The sequence below is a fragment of the Symsagittifera roscoffensis genome, chromosome 6 (assembly GCF_963678635.1).
Source record: "Symsagittifera roscoffensis chromosome 6, txSymRosc1.1, whole genome shotgun sequence".
NCBI lineage: Eukaryota > Metazoa > Xenacoelomorpha > Acoela > Convolutidae > Symsagittifera > Symsagittifera roscoffensis.
In genome coordinates this window covers 46255037-46276320 of record NC_087067.1, presented here as the reverse complement: position 1 = coordinate 46276320, position 21284 = coordinate 46255037, and the positions used below count along the sequence as shown (strand labels likewise).

The 21284-nt window shown below is 41.0% G+C and overlaps 2 protein-coding genes across 2 annotated transcripts in view; one reads left to right on the top strand and one right to left on the bottom strand.

Moving 5' to 3' along the window:
* Nucleotides 1-21284, top strand: part of LOC134848893 (transmembrane protein 216-like) — a 354893-nt gene that overhangs the window by 201165 nt on the left and 132444 nt on the right. The gene's annotated exons all lie outside the window — the stretch shown is intronic.
* On the bottom strand, nucleotides 9555-11510 carry LOC134847529 (probable serine/threonine-protein kinase clkA; the record flags this gene model as incomplete). The annotated part of the gene is made up of 3 exons (XM_063864584.1): nucleotides 9555-10186; nucleotides 10754-10885; nucleotides 11393-11510. Coding segments are annotated over 3 exons (882 nt in total), but the record flags the coding sequence as incomplete, so codon positions are not given.

Here is a 21284-nt window from a genome sequence, read left to right as displayed (position 1 = left end):
AAATTTCACTTGAAATTACAGAACGGGAGGCGTTCCCGAGGAGCGTAGCGACGAGTAACTCCGGGTTAGCTATTGCCCCTTAAACCAAACGGCCATGCCTTAATATTTCGAAGGACATGATATGAAATGTTTCACGGGACACTGAATGACATGAAGGAAACTTTGATTCCGATATCTTTTACACATTCAAATGACAATCTATGCTGATCATGCATCGGTAACTATCAAGGTGTCAAATTTGCAAAATTTTCACTTTTTAAGTTTACTAGTTTATTTCAACTGAATTAGTTAGTTGAGGGCTTTACTTTCTGAATACTTTTATCTCATGTTTCTACTTTTTATTATACCTATTTACGCAAACCAAGAAGTGGGCTTGAAATCATTAGGAAATTACTGTTTCACGGTTAAAATTAGTCAGAAAAAGTTTTAGGCTCTATCTGAATCATTCTAAGCTTTAAATTTTGTAATTTAATGCTGAAATGTTAATTGAAAGTCTAAACCAGTCCCCTAAAAAAAGCCAAAACTTTATCGCTAACCCTTAAAATTAACAGCAAAAGTTTGAGGCTGTAAATGAATCAGTTTTTAGTATACAAAACCCCTGCACTTGAGCAGAGTGATGAGACATATAGAGCTTAAAGCTAGAATAAACCCTGTTTTTGGAAAGGAAAGTACTTATTGCCAAGACGGCGAAGTATAACTCTCGTTAATGGCTTCTACTTGCCCTTACCCGCAAAGTTTTTTTGGTGCTAGTCACTTCTCGCTTTTGCTTTTTCATAACCAGTTCTACTTCTTGAAATTTTCCTGAATTACTTCAGTAACTTCAACAAACAATGCCGAACTCTACTTCTATCGCGACACCTGTTCCTTGCCAGCAGTGCGGAAAAATACTGAGCTCTAAAAGGAACTTGAGAAGACATGAGCAAAAAGTTCACAAGATCCTTCCTCCCCCTCCTCCTCAAACTGTTTGCGATGAGTGTCTCGAGTCATTCGAGAGTTTGTCGGAAGCCCGAGAGCACGTCGAGCTGGTACATGACATGACTTCGAATGGTCATTGTATCTATTGCCATACAATATTTCTCACCGCGGAAAGCTATGGACAACACTTGCTGAAGAAGCACGCATTGCTAGTTTGGGACGGCATTGAGACGACGTCTTCCGCTGCCCCAACGGAAAGCGCGTTCAGAGGCAAATTGCGTCGATACGATCTCAAAGTTGGTGAAAAATAAATGGATTTGCTTCAAGTCATGATCCAAAACAAGGAGGAAATAGATGCTCTTATACTGGAAAGGGTCAAAGAGGGTCCGAACAAGGTGCAATTCCACGTGGAAGTGGGAATGATCAAAATTCCCACTGTGCAAGACGGGGACAGTGGAAACTTCGAAAGGACCAAGCTGTTTCTGAACACTAAGACATTGACAGTGTACTTCGAGGGAATAGCTGGGGTTCAATTCTTGGAACTGATTGAACATATGGTCAACCAAGTCAATTCGTTCTCTTCTCATGGTAGCGGATGGATTATTGACAGAATTGAAAAATTGCAAATCAGTTTCGCGGCCTTCTCACCAATAAGAGCAGGATCCTACCTCGAGCTACCTGATGCACTCAGCGCAGCATCTACTCTGCTCACAAATATCAACACTAAAGATGATCACCGTTGCTTTCTCTACTGCTTTGTTGCCGCATATCACAATGTGAATGAGCCGGCCCTCTACCCCACATCTAGACGGTGGCTGGAGAAAAACAAAGTCTCAACCTACAATCTCGACAAAGAAGGAATTGTGAAAATCAATGGGGAATACGAAATGCCAATGGGTCTGATGGATATGGACAGATTTAAAAAATTGAACAATTGTCAAATCAACGTCTTCCGGTAAGCAAATTCTAATTGCCTTCTAAAAATTTTAAAATTCCTTCAATAATGTTCTTCACCTATTCAAACACCCTTTTTATTTCATTCCAAACCTAGGTATAAAAATGATTTTTCTGTTCAGGTACAACGATGGCGAATTGTTGCCCATAAGAGTGTCGAGCAGATTCACTACTAGCCTGATTGTGGACTTGTTGCTGCTGACAGATGGATCAAAATATCACTATGTGTTGATAAGTGATCTCCAGAAACTGGTCGAGTACGTGCGGCACAAAGTGCACCGATTTCAATCTGAGATTTGTCGCAAATGTTTCCACACATGCGCTTCATTCGAAACTCTGAGAAGACATCAAGAACTGTGCTACCAAGACGAAGATGTCGTCATAACAATGCCCAAGCCGGGAAAAGATGACCACAAGTTCAAAAACTTAACAGCTCGTTGTTACGTACCCAGAGTAATCTACTTTGATTTGGAGTCACTGCTCTTACCAGTATACGGACCGCAACCTGATCCGCGAAAGTCTAGCACGCAAACAATTGAAATCCATCAACCGTGCGGCTACGCGTTAGCAGTAATCGAATTTGGGAAAAAAGACCTGTTAAAGTTTGAGCTTAAAAGAATGTGATGGAAGAGCTATTTAGCTCCCTTGAATCGTTAGCGAGACAAATTTACGTAGAAAAAAGGAAATATTACACTTTCACTGGTATAACAGACCAGGAACGGGAAGATGCTACAATTTGTTGGATATGCGAGAATGATTTTTCCGACAATGATCAAGTGGTACTTGATCATTGCCAATACACCAACAAGTTTCTGGGTTGGGCACACAATGAGTGTAACGTTAATAGAAAAACAACAAATTACATTCCAGTGGTAGCTCATAATTTGTCAAATTATGATTTACACTTTATAATCAAAGCGCTGGCAAAAAGCGATTCGGAAAACACTTTTTCCGTAATACCCGCATCTGAAGAAAAATATATATCCTTGACAATCTCAGTCTACATAAAAACGTACACGGACAAAAACGGAAAAATCAAAAAACTCTACGAAAATCTGAGATTCATCGATTCGTATAGGTTCATGCTAGCATCGTTGGCAAAACTTGTCGATAATTTGCCCAACGAAAAGTTTTTTCTGCTGGAGAACCATTTTGAAAAACTCGGCCACTCACGTGAAAAAGTCAGTCTGTTGAAACAGAAAGGGCATTACACCTACTCATACTTCAACTCATTCGAAAACTTCCGAGAAACTCGCCTTCCCCCACGAGCAATGTGGAAAAATAGTCTAACAGGAGGGGATGTGAGTGTTTCAAGAAGCGAGTACAATCATGCCCTTAAAGTTTTCACCGAACTGAAGTGTGGCTCACTTGGTGATTACCACGACTTGTACTTGACTACAGATGTGCTATTGCTTGCTTCCGTTTTCGAAGCTTTTCGTGAAGTTTGCTATCAAACATACGGGCTGGATTGCGCCTGTTACTTCACGGCAAGTAACCTTTCCGGGGACGCCTTTCTAAAAGTTTGTAAGCCCGAACTGAAACTCTTAACGGACCGTGAATATCTAGACCTTGTGCAGCGAATGATACGAGGAGGCATGTCGTCGGTTTACGCGCGCCAATTTTACAAAGCAAACAATAAATACCTCGACGATTTTTCGCCCTCAGAACCATCAAGCTACATCCTCAATATTGATGCAAACAATTTGTACGGGGGGATAATGAAACACTGCCCTTTGCCCTTAAACGATTTTTCAATAGTTGAAAAAAGTCTGGCAGACATACTGCTCACCAGCGAAACCTCAGAGTGGGGTTATATAGTTGAAGTCAATTTAACCATACCCGAAGAGCTTCACGACGTCTTTGCTGATTACCCCCTTGCCCCCTCTCGTGAAGTAGTGGACATCGGTGCAATGAGCAACGAGCAAGTCGACATGTTGGGAAAATTGGGAATCACCACACTGCCAAAAGTGCCAAAGCTTCTACAGACCTTGCATCCTAAAGAAGGTTATGTTTTGCACTACCTTACCCTAAAATTGTACCATGAGCTGGGAATGAAAATAACTCACCTCGGAAAAGTTCTTCAGTTCCGCCAAAGTCACTGGATGGCACCCTTTGTCGACCTCAACACCCGCCTACGAAAAGCCGCGGTAAATAAATTCTAGGTGAACTTCTACAAGCTAATTGTTAATTCAGCTTTCGGTAAGACAATGGAGTCTAAGTTAGGAAGAAAGAAGCTGGAGATTGTAAGGAATGAGAGAGAACTTTTACAAAAAACAGCTCTGAGCACAATGAAAAGCTTTCAAATCATTGACGATCAATTAGCCACAATTAGCTTTTCAGTAACAAAAATATTGTGGGATAAACCTATGATAGTTGGTGCGACCATCCTAGACCTCGCCAAGCGTTTCATGTTTCAGTTTCATTATCAAAAAATGAAACCAAATCTAAACTTGGAACTCCTTTACTCCGACACGGATAGTTTTATTTACGCTATAAAAACTGATGACGTATACCGAGACTTGGAGAAAATAAAAGCTGATTTTGACTTTTCAAATTACGATAAGGACCATTTTTTGTTCGAGGATACCAACAAGAAAGTTGTGCTGAAGTTCAAAGACGAGACTGGTGGGAAGCCGATCAGAGAAATCATCGCCCTAAAACCGAAACTATATTCGGTCGTCCTTAATGGTAAATAAAATTTAAGCCACCCTTCCACCCCCCATTCCTACCTTTTACAGAACAAAAATACCACCACCAACCTACCTACACCCCTTAATTTGTTGCATTAAACTATGGGCATTTAGCTGATTTAGGCAACATTATACAATGTTGCCTAAACGTTGATTTATCTGACAACATATTCCCCCTTTTTTCCACTTTTTTAATCATAATTTGGAGCCTTCTGCTCTTTTTTGGTAAAATGATCAAATTTTGTTCGGTATAAATTGAGTGGCTGAAGTGAAATGAAGCTATCCCCTACGTTGTAGAAAAGAATAATAATTTTGCTTTTGCTTAGAAGGCACTCAAAAATTGAGTGCCAAAGGAATTAAACGGAGTGCACAGAGAGAATTGGTCCACCAAACCTTCAGGGACACATTATTCACTGGAAAAACAATGAGAGTATACAACTATAATATAGTTTCGAAAGGTCACACCAAAATGACAGTGAAACAAAAACAAACTTGCATTATCACCGTTCGACTCAAAACGTTTTCTAATTTTCGACGGAATTTCGTCAGTGCCCTTTGGCCATAAAGCCGCTGAAGAAAATGCTTTTCTAGAAGACATTTACATGGACACCGAGTGGGCCAACTCATACAATGAAACTGATAACAGTTCTCCCGATTTTACACTTCCGGATTGGGGATTTTTACAGCGGCCCTACTCAGAAGCAGAGCTGCAAGAAGAAGAAGAAGCTTCTAGTAGCCGAGTCCGTGAACGTCCCCCTATAAAAAACCCATTTATTTTATCTGAAGCTTCAGAAGAACGACCATCTAAAAAACAGCGCAAAGAAAACCAAAACAATAAACATTAAAGTCTGAAACATATATTTTCAGATGATTTTTACTGTTCGTCCTTTCTATACTTCGACTTGTATATGTTTTGGTTTTTACCAATTTACAACTAATAAAATACTCGTATTGAGCTCAATCACTGTTTTAACATAAATAGCTTCAGGCAAATAAACTAGTAGACGCAAACCAAGTGTTAATTCAAACAAATGTGTGAAATCCTTAGGCTTGTTTTGAATAACAAACTTTAATAGCATGACAAATCTTTGACGAAAAGAAAGAAAGAAAGCCAGGAAATGATATCCACATGAAACTAGGACGAAAAAAGAAAAGTTCAGGAATTAGGACGATTAATTTTAATTATCGCGGGAAAAGGGACCGCTTTCAAAGGAATTAGAAGGAATTATTGTATCGCGTCCCGGTTGTTGAGCTCAGCTTAACAAGATCCTAACTAGGGGGTCTTCTGCTTTTTGGGTGGAAAATTTCTTTCGCTTACAAAATCCTAGGATAGGGGTCCTCCAAAAAATTAAGGACCCCTTTCCTAGGATTTTGCTTTACGTGAGGACCCCCCCCCCTTAGGAAGGACCCCCCCCCCCCTTAGGATCCGGGACACGATACAATACTACTTTCCGTATTGATTAGATACCAGTCTAGCTTACAATGAATCGACCATTGGTCAATCATTCATAGTCCGTGCCTGTTTTTAGAGCAGACATTTCAATTAAACAATCTTTTTATTAGTTTTATTTTAAGCAATTGTACATTTTTTTAGTCTAGTTTCCTTGGATTTTCTTTTAACAGATTAAATCTCAGTCTGCATATCATTATTTTAGCTTTAATTTGACCTCAAACTGGGCCAATAATCATGCTATTTATGCAGCGAGAAACTACTGTCCTATCTATTATTAAACAAGTTTTTCAGAAAAGAATATTCAAGGAAAAAGAATGTACACTTTAGATAACTTAGATATCTTAATTTGATGAAATTGAGAGCATCCAGAATTTACTGATTTGACAAGCAATTTCACAGAAAACATGTATTAGGTTAATGTAGTAGCAGAAAGTCTCTCTCAGTTTTTTTTATAGGTTGTCCTAATTACTGTTTTGGGGTAACAATCAGTTTTCCAGGATCCAAAGATGCGCCAAAATTTTTTAAAAAGTCAAATTGAGATATTATGGCAAATAAGTTATGGCGTATACAAAAACAATGAGCGAGGTTTACAACTTGCTCTTATAAATACGCCAAGTGCAAATCATATAACTTGGTACTTTACGTAGTTCGTTGGGAAATTGGGATAAAATTGGGGAAAAAAATTTAAAAGTATATAATATTCATCATTATTTAATAAATTTTTTTTCCAGCCGAAAAACTTCCAATCGACATAAAACAGACTTTTTAGTATGGTGTTTGTCAAACTGTTGGACGCACATAATTAGCAATACGACGTGAAAGCTTGTTTGCCTACAATATTCAGCTTCGTCGATGAGATCGTGTCACGAATTCATGTAATCTACTTTTTCTTTGGTGAAGCTTCATTGTTAGAAATTGTTACAACGTGAGACTGTAGTATATAAAAAATAATTGGTTTTCCTGAGATCGGAAAAACCAAACGTCGCCTGTTTAAACCTTCAGGCAAAACTGTTAATACAAAATAGCTATAAATCCTCTTTTTAGCCCATAAGACTCAATAAAATAACAGTCCATCAGAACACAGCAGAAAGTGTTCCATGCAAAAAATTTTCGACCAAAAATTTTAGAAAAAAAAACATCATAAAGCCAACATTGACAAAATAGAATTGGTGCAAAACTAAATCTATTGGATTTAGGCTTTGAAACAATTCATTTAAAACGTGTTAACTAATTTGAGTTTCTTTTGCTTTTCTAATTGTGCGTTAAACACCAATCAAGATTCCTGGTATATCGGGGCGAAGTCCTGGATGTTCCGAGTGCACTTAAAGATTAATTCAAACGTTTTTTTTTGGAAAAAATGAAGACATAATTTTTTTTGAATTAAAACTCAGCACAAAAAAAACTCTCAGATTGGTTGAAAACAGTTCCATTAAAATTGGCTGATTGTTCCGGCTTTCGAAGAAAACGGAATACTTATGGTTGGTGTAATTTTTTATAAGTCATTTTTCGGCGATCGAAATAATAGTTTTTAACAAAAAAAGGATCTTATTAACTATGTCCCCCGTTTTGGACCTTGTTAAATTCGCCAATTTGCCCATGCTGTGAACAAATTTATCCGCCCTTTGAAAATTTCATCCTTATACTCAAAGCGTAACGCAAATTATTTATGCGTGACAAAATTATCACGCCTAACAAAATTTCTCCAAATGGAATTGAGGCTTCCTTATCGGTCGTATCTTTTTTGTACGATTCTAGATTTCACGCTTGGTTTTTGAGGTTTTGGAACCAGTTCTTAACTAGAATTTATAATTGGTTATAAATATAATTCTCTATTCATATAAAATATTCCTAACTAAGCAATCATATTCCATCTCTAACCTTTACACTTATTTGTAAGTGCTGAAACTACTTGTAGTTTCAGCATCAGAGCAATTTGAATTAATTTTAGAATACCCTTGTTCTCATTCTGGAACTCGCATAAACCAGTATACACTAGATCTATTGAGACTATAGATATAAGACTAAGATTAAGATCGGTATTAGTCTAAGAAGTTGCACGAAACTATCCGGCCGAAAACAAGATAGCGTGGCGAGCAGACTGTGTACTTTATCTGAAATTACTCTATGAGTATAACCAAATAGGTCATAACTCAGTTTTTCAAAATTTATAGTTTTTTTGATTTTTCCCCCAAAAAGGTTTTGATATGGAGTAAAGGGCAGTCGGAACATTCACGGCTTTTCCCTGATATACGAGCAGTCTTGGTAGTCAAAAGCTGACTGAATTGAAGGATTTTTTCTTCTCGCAATTAAGAGAGTTGCTGTTATTTTTGTAACCTTTTTTGTTGCTTTTTATTAACTCATTTTCAGGTTATGGGCAACAATTTTTAAGATGGCAAAAATTCAACCTGGTCAGTTAATTTTAAAGTGTTTTTATTGTAACCATTAAAAAACTAAGTTTATGGCTTCAAAAGTATAAGTATTTTAAGCTTCAAAGAAAACAAATGAGAAAATAATATTGACAGTTTTATGATACTAAATATTTCAAAGCGTCATTTTCTATAAAACCTACTTGTTTTGGAAGCCAGTTTTCATGCCGTGATACGTATATTCTAAGTTTGACTGATAAAATGTTCCCAACTGCTTGGCCAACTTCATTGTATGTGTCGACGCTAAAACAAGGAAAACAGATAAAAGCATCCCAATTATTTTTAAATCCAGATTTTTTCAAAGTTTTCTATGAGCGAGGCTTCATGAAAAATTAACTATTCAACTAACGCATAAATAGCAAAATAAAAACAATATTGTTTCCGTTTAATGATGGAGCTACAGTACAAATCAATAAAAAACTAGAACTAAAATAAAATAGAAATGGTTTCCATGAATTCCCAAAATCATTTATACAAAAATAATAACAAAACAGCAAATAAGTTTCTGCTTTTTTCAAAATTTAAATTGGAAATTTTTCTGACATTTGAAAAGATTTGATGCACTGAACCAAAATTAAATTATATTTGACATGTGAGAGATTTAAAATGTTTCAGCCATCTGAAAAGCATTGTACTGAAGTAAAAACTAAATAGATATTTGTACTGTGACATTTTTAAACAAATTTATGGGTTCAAAAGCATCTTTGGCAAACTATTGAAAATAAAAGTGCTATTCTTTTCGTGCTATTAAGCTGCACTTTAATCTGACTTACAGATAATTTCAGCTGGAATTGAGAAAGCCTATTTTATTCGTTACTAGAATAAAAGCTAAAAACATCACTTTGTCTTTCACAAAACGCGTTAGTGAAATCAATTTAATACTGATATTGATTATTTGAAAACTCTTAGTCTAACGCGCAGACAAAAATGAAACAATTGATTATGGTGAAAGTTTTAAACCTGTGATGATCTAAAAAAAATCTGCTAGAAATTGCCAAAAGGAAATTGAAAACTCACTCGAAAAATTATTTTTGTTCTTGTTGTTGTTGTTGTTGTTGTTGTTGTTGTTTGTGTTGTTGTTGCTGTTGTTGTTGTTGTTTTGTTGTTGTTGTTGTTGTTGTTGTTGTTGTTGTTGTTGTTGTTGTTGTTGTTGTTGTTGTTGTTGTTGTTGTTGTTGTTGTTGTTGTTGTTGTTTTCGTTGTTGTAATTGTTATTATTGTTGTTGTTGTTGTTGTTGTTGTGGTTGTTATTGTTGTTGTTGTTGTTGTTGTTGTTGTTGTTGTTGTTGTTGTTATTGTTGTTGTGGTTGTTATTGTTGTTGTTGGTGTTGTTGTTGTTGTTGTTGTTGTTGTTGTTGTTGTTGTTGTTGTTGTTGTTGTTGTTATTGTTATTGTTATTGTTATTGTTGTTATTGTTATTGTTAATATTAATGTTAGTGTTATTGTTATTGTTATTGTTATTGTTTTTGTTATCATTATTGTTTTTATTATTGTTATTGTTATTGTAATTGTGATTGTTATTGTTATTGTTATTGTTATTGTTTTTGTGATTTTTATTAATATTGTTCTTGTTTTTGTTCTTGTTATTGTGATTGTTATTGTTATTGCTATTGTAATTGTTATTAATATTGTTTTTGTTATTGTGTTTGTTATTGTTATTGTTATTGTTATTGTTGTTGTGATTGTTATTATAATTGTTATTGTTTTTGTTATTGTTATTGTTATTGTTATTGTGATTGTTATTGTTATACTTATTGTTATTCTAATTGTTATTGTTATTGTTATTGTTGTTATTGTTATTGTTAATATTAATGTTAGTGTTATTGTTATTATGATTGTTATTGTTTTTGTTATCATTATTGTTTTTACTATTGTTATTGTTATTGTAATTGTGATTGTTATTGTTATTGTTATTGTTATTGTTTTTGTGATTTTTATTAATATTGTTATTGTTTTTGTTCTTGTTATTGTTGTTGTTATTGTTATTGCTATTTTAATTGTTATTGTTATTGTTTTTGTTATTGTGTTTGTTTTTGTTATTGTTATTGTTATTGTTGTTGTGATTGTTATTGTTATTGTTATTGTGATTTTTTTTGTTATTAAAATTTGGTTTTGTTATTGTTATTGTTATTGTTATTATAATTGTTATTGTTATTGTTATTATGATTGTTATTGTGATTGTTATTGTTATTCTTATTGTTATTCTAATTGTTATTGTTTTTGTTATTGTTATTGTTATTGTTGTATTTATTGTTATTGTTATTGTTATTGTAATTGTTTTTTTTTATTAATTTTGTGATTGTTTTTTGTTATTGCTATTGTTATTGTTGTTGTTATTGTTATTGTTATTGTTGTTTTTGTTATTGTTATTGTTATTGTTATTGTTATTGTTATTGTTATTGTTATTGTTATTGTTATTGTTATTGTTAATGTTATTGTTATTGTTATGTTATTGTTATTGGTATTGTTATTGTTATTGTTATTGTTGTTATTGCTACTGTAAATGTTATTGTTAGTGTAATTTTATTGTTATTGTTATTGTAATTGCTTTTGTTATTGTTATTGTTAGTGTGATTGTTGTTGTTATTGTTATTGTTTTTGTGATTGATATTGTTATTAATTTTGTTATTGTTATTGTTATTGTTAATGTTATTGTTTTTGTTATGGTTATTGTTATTGTTAATGTTATTGTTGTTGTGATTGTTATTGTTATTGTTATTGTTATTTTTATTGTTATTAAAATTTGGTTTTGTTATTGTTATTGTTATTGTTATTATAATTGTTATTGTTATTGTTATTGTTATTGTGACTGTTATTGTTATTCTTATTGTTATTCTAATTGTTATTGTTTTTGTTTTTGTTATTGTGATTGTTATTGTTGTATTTATTGTTATTGCTATTGTTATTGTAATTGTAATTGTTATTAATATTGTTATTGTTTATTGTTATTGCTATTGTTATTGTTGTTGTTATTGTTATTGTTATTGTTGTTTTTGTTATTGTTATTGTTATTGTTATTGTTATTGTTATTGTTATTGTTATTGTTATTGTTATTGTTATTGTTAATGTTATTGTTATTGTTATGTTATTGTTATTGGTATTGTTATTGTTATTTGTAACATTCGTCTACTGCAGTCACACATGAGGCTTAAGAAAAATAGGCCCTATAACCACTGGCTCAAGGGTCAGGGACACCATCTCTTGTGTTTTTCTACCTCAAGAACGGTCGGAGCCAGTTCGGTTCGTTTGTGACATGAGACTACGACCCGTTACATCTTAAAGGCTACTACTAAAATATCCCCCCACTCTAGAATTAGAAACGTCCCCATACTTAGGTCTCTAGATACCCAAAATACATGAACGCCGTTAAAAACCGGGTTGGAACAATCCGTTAAGTTACTTTTTATTAGACAGTGGAACTTTGATCCATTTCAGGTGGATCAACCTAAAACTCGCCTTACCTCAACATAACAATCATAAAACACACTCTAGAATTTAAATTTGTACTCACATAGTAGCACGCTCAAGAAGTGGGAAATAATCCAGTCGGTAGTTAACTCAAGAATTAAATAACGTAACTAAATGAGTCTAATGTTTTATAGTTTTGACAATGGGAACGAGTTTATACTCTAGACAATAGTTTCCTTGTGAACCATTAGGACACTCAAGCTGTCCACCTTTCCACCGAAGGATCACTCTATTCCAGTTCCGAATAATACTCCAGTCGTTATAATCCAATTCGAGGGAATGCTCTCGTCTCTGTCACAGATGGGACAGCTCTACTCTCGATTATGATAGTGATGGAAATTGCGAATAAGAATTTCCTACTGCTTTTTCTTACAATTTTCCCGCGTGTGTGTCTCAATCGTTCTGAAATTGTTCTGATTTCTTTTTTCTGATTTTCAGTTATCGCGAGAAAATCGTGCATGACAGGTTCCATTCGAAATTTTGAAAAATTAAATTTCACTCCAAAATCAAGTGTTTTTTGCTTCTCTCAAGGTCAAACTTCCAAATATGACCGACTGGCACATACTCCCCGGACTCGAGATCGATGTCCTCATCGCGCGCTGTCTTCTGCCAGTGAGTCCCAGAAAAACCGAGTGTTGCTCAAGATACAGTGCCAGTGGTCATTTACAGAAGTTTGCAGCAGACTTATTCTTATCTACACCCCAAAATTCACAGCCATTTAAAATTTTCACACTATTGCTAAACAGCAACCAAAATCTGCATACACCTGCACCCTTGAATTTTCGCTTTTCAAGCCAATCATTTTAAAATCTCTTTTGTCCTATTCAATCAGGAAATTGTCATGCAGCATTTCGATTTATATAATAAATATAGTATATTAGTAACAATATTTGCTTTGTTAAAATTTCTTTTTCGTGAATCCAAGTTTCACTCGGATCCACGCTCAAGCCCCCCTTCCCTCTCAAGACTCAAGATCCATCCGATTTGCCCATTCATCTCGTACTCTTCGCCTTAGAGGTACTACATCCTGAAGTGCTAGATGCGGCAAACCGTCTCAACAGTTCCTCTTCATCATCGGAACTAATCACAATCTCCTCCCAAGCCTTCAGCTGTTCATAGGATCGCATCCATTCTCTCTGCTCCTGCAATCTCTTTGCTTGGTTGGGTAGTGCCTTCACCCTAGCTTCTCGGTTCAAGCAAAAGGAGTTGTGCAGGCTCAAGCTCACGTTCCTCGCCAGGTCTTCCTCTAGTATCGACTCCCTCGCTTTGGTATTGTCTCTAGACATCTTACCCACTCTTTTCCATCCTGTCGTGATCGCATTACGATGGGTTAGCAGGGGTCTCTTGAAAGCTTCCGGCCCAATCTCGGCCTGGAACTGTCGATACTCCTTTTGATGTTTTCTCATGTGAACTTTCGTTGTCATGTACAACCAAGACGTCAGTGTCGCCCGAAACCATGGAAAGTACCTCAAGCGACTCCATACGTGCCTGACTTCCGTCGGTATGGCGAATACTTTGTACGCAGTCTCAAACAACTCGAGTCTCCTGCTGTAGTCTATCGCATATATTGACTCAGCCGTTGGCGTCGTCGCCTCCCGATACTTCGTTATATTCTCTTCTATCCATCTCAGAGCTAACATCGTACTCACTACTAAGAGCGTCACCTTCTGCCGGTGATCCGGTAGTCCGATCGACCGAATCTCTTCCACATCCCACACCAGGCAAAGGTTCTTGTGATCTGGATACCACACCGTTTGTGCCAAACAGTGGCATGGGCATTCCCCATGAGAGATCTCAATGCTCCTGAGATTACGCTCCCCTGAGGCTTCCAAGAGAGGCTCAAGCTCCATCATTTTCTCGTGCATCGTGTCGTTATCTTCCAGGTTCGGAGTACTTCCCACAGGTTTTCCGATCACGTTTTGTCTCTCGTGATCGCTTGTGTTTTCTCTTTCCAACTTCAGAAGATCTTCTCCCCAGATTTCACTTAAGTCATCTCTCAATTCTTTTGGTACTGTCCCTTTGGTTTTTCTCAACAACTTGTGCGAGTGATGCGACATCCGAGCCAACCTCACGCACTTGGGCACTGAGAAGGCCTTGTCCACCAGTATTCTCTGGCTGGAACTTCCACCATCGCCATGTGTAGCGGGTAGTGACTTCCGCACAAGTTGGCCATCATTGACCCTATCAGCGATTTCGCGTTCAATGGCAAGCCATAAGCTTCGCTCATGGGAAATCCCATTTCCGCCTCAAGACCAACCTTCCAGCTCCGGATGTGTTTTTGAGTCACCTGCAACACCCCGGGCCATGATTCTACGCTCAACGCCGTCACTAAATGATGTTCAGATTCCAGTCTCTCCAGTGCCTGCAGACCACACATTCTCGAGAAGAATCCGAGAGCTGTCGCTATATTCACCGTGGTTCTCGCGTAACATTCCGCTATTATTTGCACTTCACTTTTCTCCCTTTCTGTGATGTCTTCGAACCAAGTGACCAGGTCTTCTTTTTGAAACGACAGTATTCTGACGCATGACCGTCCATCGCAGATGTGCTCTCCGTTCCCACACGTCGAATCCAGACAGCTACCCGGCTCCAATTTCTTTGCTGACCCGGGTTCGCTCGTCTTTTCGCTTGGCTCTTGCATCTGGGGCGTGATTAGCTTATGTAGCACACTCAACTTCGCCAGATCTTCATCTTCCGTTGGTGCTAACCTCACTCGCTCGGTGGTTTCCTCGATTAGACTCGCATGGGGATGTGGACACCAGGAGGGTCTTAGTAGCTTCCATATCACTCCCAAGTTCGTGGTTAACAAGCCATTTCCACCGCCCGTGTTCACTTCAACTCTCTTGTTTGAGCGCGGTATGCTTATCACCTCTGGTGTTTTCTCAAGAATCAGGCCCAGGCTCGGCCCCTCTTTTTCCACCGCGTCTATTTCCATTATTCTTTCTGTCCAAAACTTCAGTAGCTCCGCTACCTCATGGTTTCTGTGGGCTCCTCCATCTTCCGAGTCTAAGAAGGGATTGTAGGCTATTCCCATCACTCCAGACACATATTGGTATTCCCCCTTCTCGCTGAGTCTCGAGTACTGTTCTGACGAGGCCAGGTTACGGTGAACATCATGTTCTTCCTCGAACTTCTTATTAGAGAACCTCCGTACCTCGTCCAGCTTTCGATGGTTCTCTAAGGATAGTCTGGAACCATCTTCTTTTTCTATTCCTGTACTCTGATATACGTTCAAGATGATCGTTGAGACTCTTTTCTCCATGGTTTTACTTCCACTTGCTCTCTGGTGGCATGCCAGGATGGTGCTATCACACATCATTGACATTATCCATCTCAAGAAACATGTGGCATCTTTTCTTCTAGCCAGGCTCAAGCCTGAATTGTCCCTGGCCACGTGTTGCATCAGTGCCTGATACACCTCTAGCTTCTTGCTTCCCAACTTCAGCCTGTCATACGAGGTCAATGTCTCCAACTCTATTCCCACCAGACTCCAGGTGAACATTAATTGTCCCGCAGTTCTAACGAAGGGATTCGCCATTAGTGGCGGTGCTGATGAGGATGTCCTCATCGCCTCTTCAAAATGATCCTTCATCAAACTCTGCCAGGACCTCTTCAGATGACTTGCCATCTCTATCTTATTAACCTCGGCTTTTTGCTGGGTGGCCCAATTGCGTCGCTTGCGAGCTATTCCACTGTCCAACTTCTTCAAGCAGTCCTCCATTTCCTTCAATGTTTCGAGGGCCACCCACCACGTCCGGGAAGTGTTCCTCGTCTTGTTCCTCTCCAATGGATCACTCGTCACTTGTTTGCCCATGTCCTGATGTGCCTTCGAGATCCATTCTTTGCCGATCTCCACTTCCCCTACCTGTCCGTTCGTTGAACCTCTCTTCACGTATATCTTCTGAGGCTTGAAGTCTTCTTTTGACGTCGAACTGGCGGAAACCTCTATTTCCTTTTCTACTTCAAGTGGTTTCCTAAGCTCCGAGCTGTTCTTGTATGCCGCCGTCTTGCATCGAGCCAAAACGATGGGCGCCGTCTCTCTCAAGTTTCCTTCCGAAACAGCATCCACTGAAGGACTACCCCATCCTTCCACTTCTCTCTTCCTCTTGCGAGTCTTCACATCTCTGCTCGAGGGTGTTGTGGCTATCATCATTGATTCGACCTCTCCATCCACTCCTTCCCACTCTTGCCTCCCCCCTGCTCGAGCCTTAAGGATATTAGTACTTTTAATCATATTACTAGTCCCAACCTTATCCCTTTTTATATCATCAACCATTTTATCCACAGTTTTTTGTTTCAGTGTAGAGCTGTCCTCACATTTCTCTTTTCTAGTCTTCGATCGTGCGTTCCTCAGCTCCACTAGCTTGTTCAGCAGCTCTTTTCTTGCTTTCTCATCCAGACCCGTTCCTATCAGGAGCGGTTCCCCGAACCTCACTACTGCGTCCCACTGTTCCTTCTTGAACTTGTCCAGCGTCGTCTCGCTGCCCACTTCTCGATTGAATTCCTCCAGGAATTCCTGCCAAGCGTCATCCTCGAGAGATCCCAAGAATATGTCCCTGTTCCCTTCGAACGTGTTCTTCTCCCTTTCCTCCGAGCTCAAGAGTAACATCCCCATATTGAAGGTCTCACCTGCCAATGGCAATTCCAGATCCTTCCGGGGAGACGGGATCAGGGGTGGTGTGGCAGTATCTGCCCAATTCTCCTCGCTCAAATCTTTCAACAGCTCTTGAGTGGTGAGCTCCTCCCCTGATGGCCCTGGTTCAGGCGTATTCCCCACTTCCATGTCTTCACCGGCTTCACTGAGAGTTTCATCCATACTCTCTTCTTCTGACTCATGTCTCCTTCTCTCGAGAATTTTCTTAAATCGGTCCTCGACGGGTCCGCTCCTCTTGTCTCCAGGTGTGTCCACGGACAGTGGTGATGGTGTCGTAGGATCCAGCTTTTTGTATTCCGTCAGTGCTACATACAGTTGACCTGCTGCATCTAGTTCTGTTCCTTCCTGTCTTATTTCCACCTGTTCCAAGCCATAGGGCGCCTTATATTTTCTCGTGGCAAATTTCATGTCGTCCACCAGTGCGACGTGCCCCTCCATCACGATCATCCTGCCATCATCCCATATGGGTAACATGTTCTCAAGTCCCTCCTTCTCAAGAGTTCTCAAGACCTTCCGCACCTCATACCCTGGGGGCTGCGAACCTCTACTCTTTTTCGCTTGCGTCGCCCACGAATTTACCTTCATCTCGCTGGTATGGAAGTAGACCGCCGCCGTGTAGCCAATGAACAGGGGGTCCCAGCCATCAGTGAAATCCTTCTGCATTTCCTCCGTCGTCATCCTCGCCATTATGGAGGGAACTACCAAGGGACTATTCATTCCTAAGGTCATCCTCCTGACTATTGGGAACTCAGGCATGGTGGCCGGGAGGATTTCTTTCTCCATTATGGTCTCCAGCTCCCTCTTCACCAGTGCGAAGCACTCCTTCCAGGCAGGAATTCTCAAGATTTCTCGTCCGTCCGCCGTCAATGGGTTCAAGTTCCAGAATTTGGGATACATTTCAATGGGACCCTCTCGCTTGCCTCCCATTCTACATTGCATTTGCCCCCTGAAGTTGTACACTATCAGCTCGGCATCTTTCACCTTTCCAAAGAGTACCGTGTTGCTCATTCGCCCTCTGAGCACCTCCTGCTGACACCAATTCAACGCCGTCCCATCCAGCATACTGATAAGGCTCAAGTGCGTTACAGAGTGACGATACGTTGTCACCAGGGGGTCTGGGAACGCGTACGTCACTGCTGGACCATAAATACAGGTCACCACCTCCTCTAGGCCCCGGATTATCCCCATTGGGTCCGACCTCATTGCCAGGCATAGGTCCGTCAGCAGAGCATCCCTCTGTTCGTCTTCTTCCATTCTTCTCTCGAAGTTGGATTCTCATCTTCACCCGTCATGTGCCGATTTTGCATCATGAGGTATTGCACTAGCAACGTCTTCAATCCTGCGGCACACTTGTAGGAACTGGTTTCAATGCTCGTGTGGACTCTCCCCATAGACAGAGGCTCTCCATATTCCATTAATCGATGAAACGACACCAATTCCCCATGGGTCAAGGGCACTAGTGCCAGGTACCCATCAACTCGAAGTGTCTCCACTCCCCGACTAAACATGTATGCTGGACCCATGTTGAACAAGTATCTGGGGTAGACCAAATACAGGGCCAAGAGCAGGCTGATGGGCATGCCCAGTATCTCCTGCACGAAGGCTCCAAAGATAGTCGCCGTGGTACCGAATACTCCTGCCAAGAATTCCTTCTCCCAGCAAGGACTCAAGAACTTGAGAATCTTGTAATCCCTCCGAGTCTTCAATTCGCCTTTGGCGTGCTCTCTCCAGAACCCTGCGATCGTCACTTCATTGGCGGCCGAGACAAATCTAGCCACCGTCATGTCTCTTACTTCGGCCAGCTCCAGTTGCTTCTCTAGGAAACTCCAGACTTGCTTCACGAGGAGTGGTGCTTCTTCCCTTGTCTTATTCGTGGCGTTCTCCAGCCTTGGTGTCAAAAATGGCCACCAGCCATTCTCTTGAGTCAAACGATATTTCAACGATCCTAATTGCTTTTCCGTCTCGGCCACATTTCTTCTCTCGTTACTGGGACCTCTAGACTTGCTGGTGGAGTTCGTGATCTTCACATCCATACTCCGAAACCACAGGCTGGCCGTTAATTTGCTTATCGCCGGGTGATCGTCCCCGATGACTGGGCTGAACTTGAGCTGCCTGGCAAAGTTCGATATCTCTAGCAAGAGCACCTCGTCTAATACGATCAGGATGTCGGCTAGTCCGTAAAAGCCCCTCAGTGCATGAGATATATCCGCCCATGCCGCCGCCAATTCTGACTTGCGAAGCCTCAGGTTCGATGGCTCCAACTCCCGATTGGGGGCTGCCATTAGAATCCGCCATTCACTCCCTTCTGCTATCAGGATCAAGACAGCGTACACGAACTGTAGGGCGGGTGGCATATTCGCGTATCCAGGGGATGTGGTAAACACCACCTTCGTCTTGGACCCGAATCTCGAGACAACATTCTCTTGCACTTCATTCATCGCCGCAAACAACGCTTGAATGGCTTCCCATATCTTCCTCGATGTCGGAATTTCATCGTCCTTTAGTTGCTCAAGAAGTCCCATCGCGTGCAGGTGATCATTCATCCCTGCAAACAATAGCAGTTCAGGTTCACAGGGCATCTCCGACTTTATTGCCACTACCAGAGTTAACATCTGATTCAATTCAGCTCCTGGCAAAGAGTATATCAAAGTCTCCGGCCAGAACAACTTGGGAGACGTTCCTTCGAAGTCTGATCCCGCCACAATGACTACTCTCGCAGCAGCTGGGTCTGCTCTATCATACACTGCCAGGGTTTTGGCCAGCTGGGTACTCCCACAGGGCTTCCCGTACCTGGGATCTTCCGCCAATTTCGAGCCTTCGTAAGCGGCATCTGGCAATCCCGTTCCTCCCGGATTGAGTAGCTTGTCTACCACCTTCAACTGTGCCGGGGTTGCCAACCTGATTCTGGCGATGCTAGTTCGGTGCTTGGGAGGTTCTGCTATAAGTCCCGGACTCCCCAGCAGCTTGAGAGGTCTGTAATTAATGGGTCCCATGATCGTTTTTGTGGGAATTCCCGTCAGGTCTGTGGTCTCCATCAACTTCGCTCTCGAGAAGTGCGCCTCATGTGCTTTCAACCAGTCCACGCAATGATGCCTATTCAAATCCTCGTGTGATACTCGTTCGATCCCCAGGGTTTCCGCCAATTCTTGCCTGCATTCCAAACTCTCTAGATCCAGTTCTTTCACCTTCTCAGGATATCTCAAGCGAGCGGTCTCCATAGACTTATTTTCCCGTTTGCTCTCTGCCACTACCACTGAGGATATCGCCGAGCTTGGAGGTGTTGATGACGTCACCTCCTCAGACTCGATTGGCGTGGCACTCTGCAATCTGGTCTGGCTGCTCCTTGAACTGTCTCTAGTGTCAACTCTCGGTCCCAAGCGATCAGACAAGACCCTTGAGGCCAGGAATGGTGGGTTCGGAGGTGGTCCTAAAGTGAATTGGGCTGTCTCTAGCAGATCCGCCTCCAGCGCATTTATGTGTTCTTGGAAGACGTCGTTTAGCCACTCTGCTCCCCTCGGTCTATCAAAATGGATTCCATCACTGGAGGTGTCTTCAGGGAATCCCTCTTTCTCCATGCGCTCTGCCACGTCCAACAGTCTGACAGGGAGTACACTCTTCCGGTGGATGTCTCTTATCCCCTTGTTTAGGTTCTGCACCTTCTCATTCATCTCCAAGGCGTGCTGATCAAACATCATATTGTAGGGGACAGTACATATCGTCAACAGGATGGGGTCCATTTGAATCCTCAGTTCCTCAAGAAGGCAGCTCACCTTATCGTGCAGCCTTGTTATTTTCCTCGCTTCACCCCTTGATACATCGTTGGTCCCGATCATCAGGGTCACCGTGTATACTTTGGTCATCCCCAGCATGTCAAGCGTTGCTAACATCTGTGGCGTGGCAGCTCCAGCGAAACTCAAGATTCCCGTCTGCCAGTGCGATCGGATCCGGGTCAACACCCGCACCAGGCTGTCCCCTACGATTAGATGAACCGCACCTTCTGGTACCCGGGGTGGCGCCATGTATTGCACCCAGGCCGCATCATGAAAGCAGTCTCTCCTAGCTTTCTGCTCCGTGCTCCAGTCCAGCCGATTGTGCCTGTGGTACCTCCCCTCTGTGTTCTTCTTATAACTCAAGATCACGACACTCCTAACCGGCTGCTCCCTCCACGTCGGGGGAAGCTCCGGTCTTGCCGAACTCTCACGACTCTTTTGTCGCAATCTCTCGCCCAGTTCTCTCAAGCGCGATGAGCCGCCGCTCACCTGACCGTCACTCGAGGTCGAGGTTGGGGTATATCCCGGCAGCTCCACATCCATCAGTGGGCGTATGGGTTGCGTCTCTAGGCTACGCAAGGAAGACGTTGCGTCATTCGGTATCCAAACTTCCAACCCTTCACTCATGTGTTCACGGGCCTCGCGGTCAAGGTTGAACCGTGCTCTTGCTCTGGGGGCCTCATCCACCTCCATACGTGACTCTGGCCTCGAGCTGGTGACCACTCGCTCCTTCGGCCTGGCTCCCTTCTGTACATCAAGCTCGCGTTGTCGTTGTTCTATTCTATCTAATTCCGACCTCAGTTGATCACGATTTGCGGCGTTCTCCCGCACCCTTAACTCCTGTTGATGCTCAGCTTTTTGTATCTCAAGCAACCTCAGAGCCTGGTCTCGCTCATTGACCGCCTGGTCCCTTTCCAGCTGAACCTTCTCCCGATCCAGATTTGCCTGATCCCGA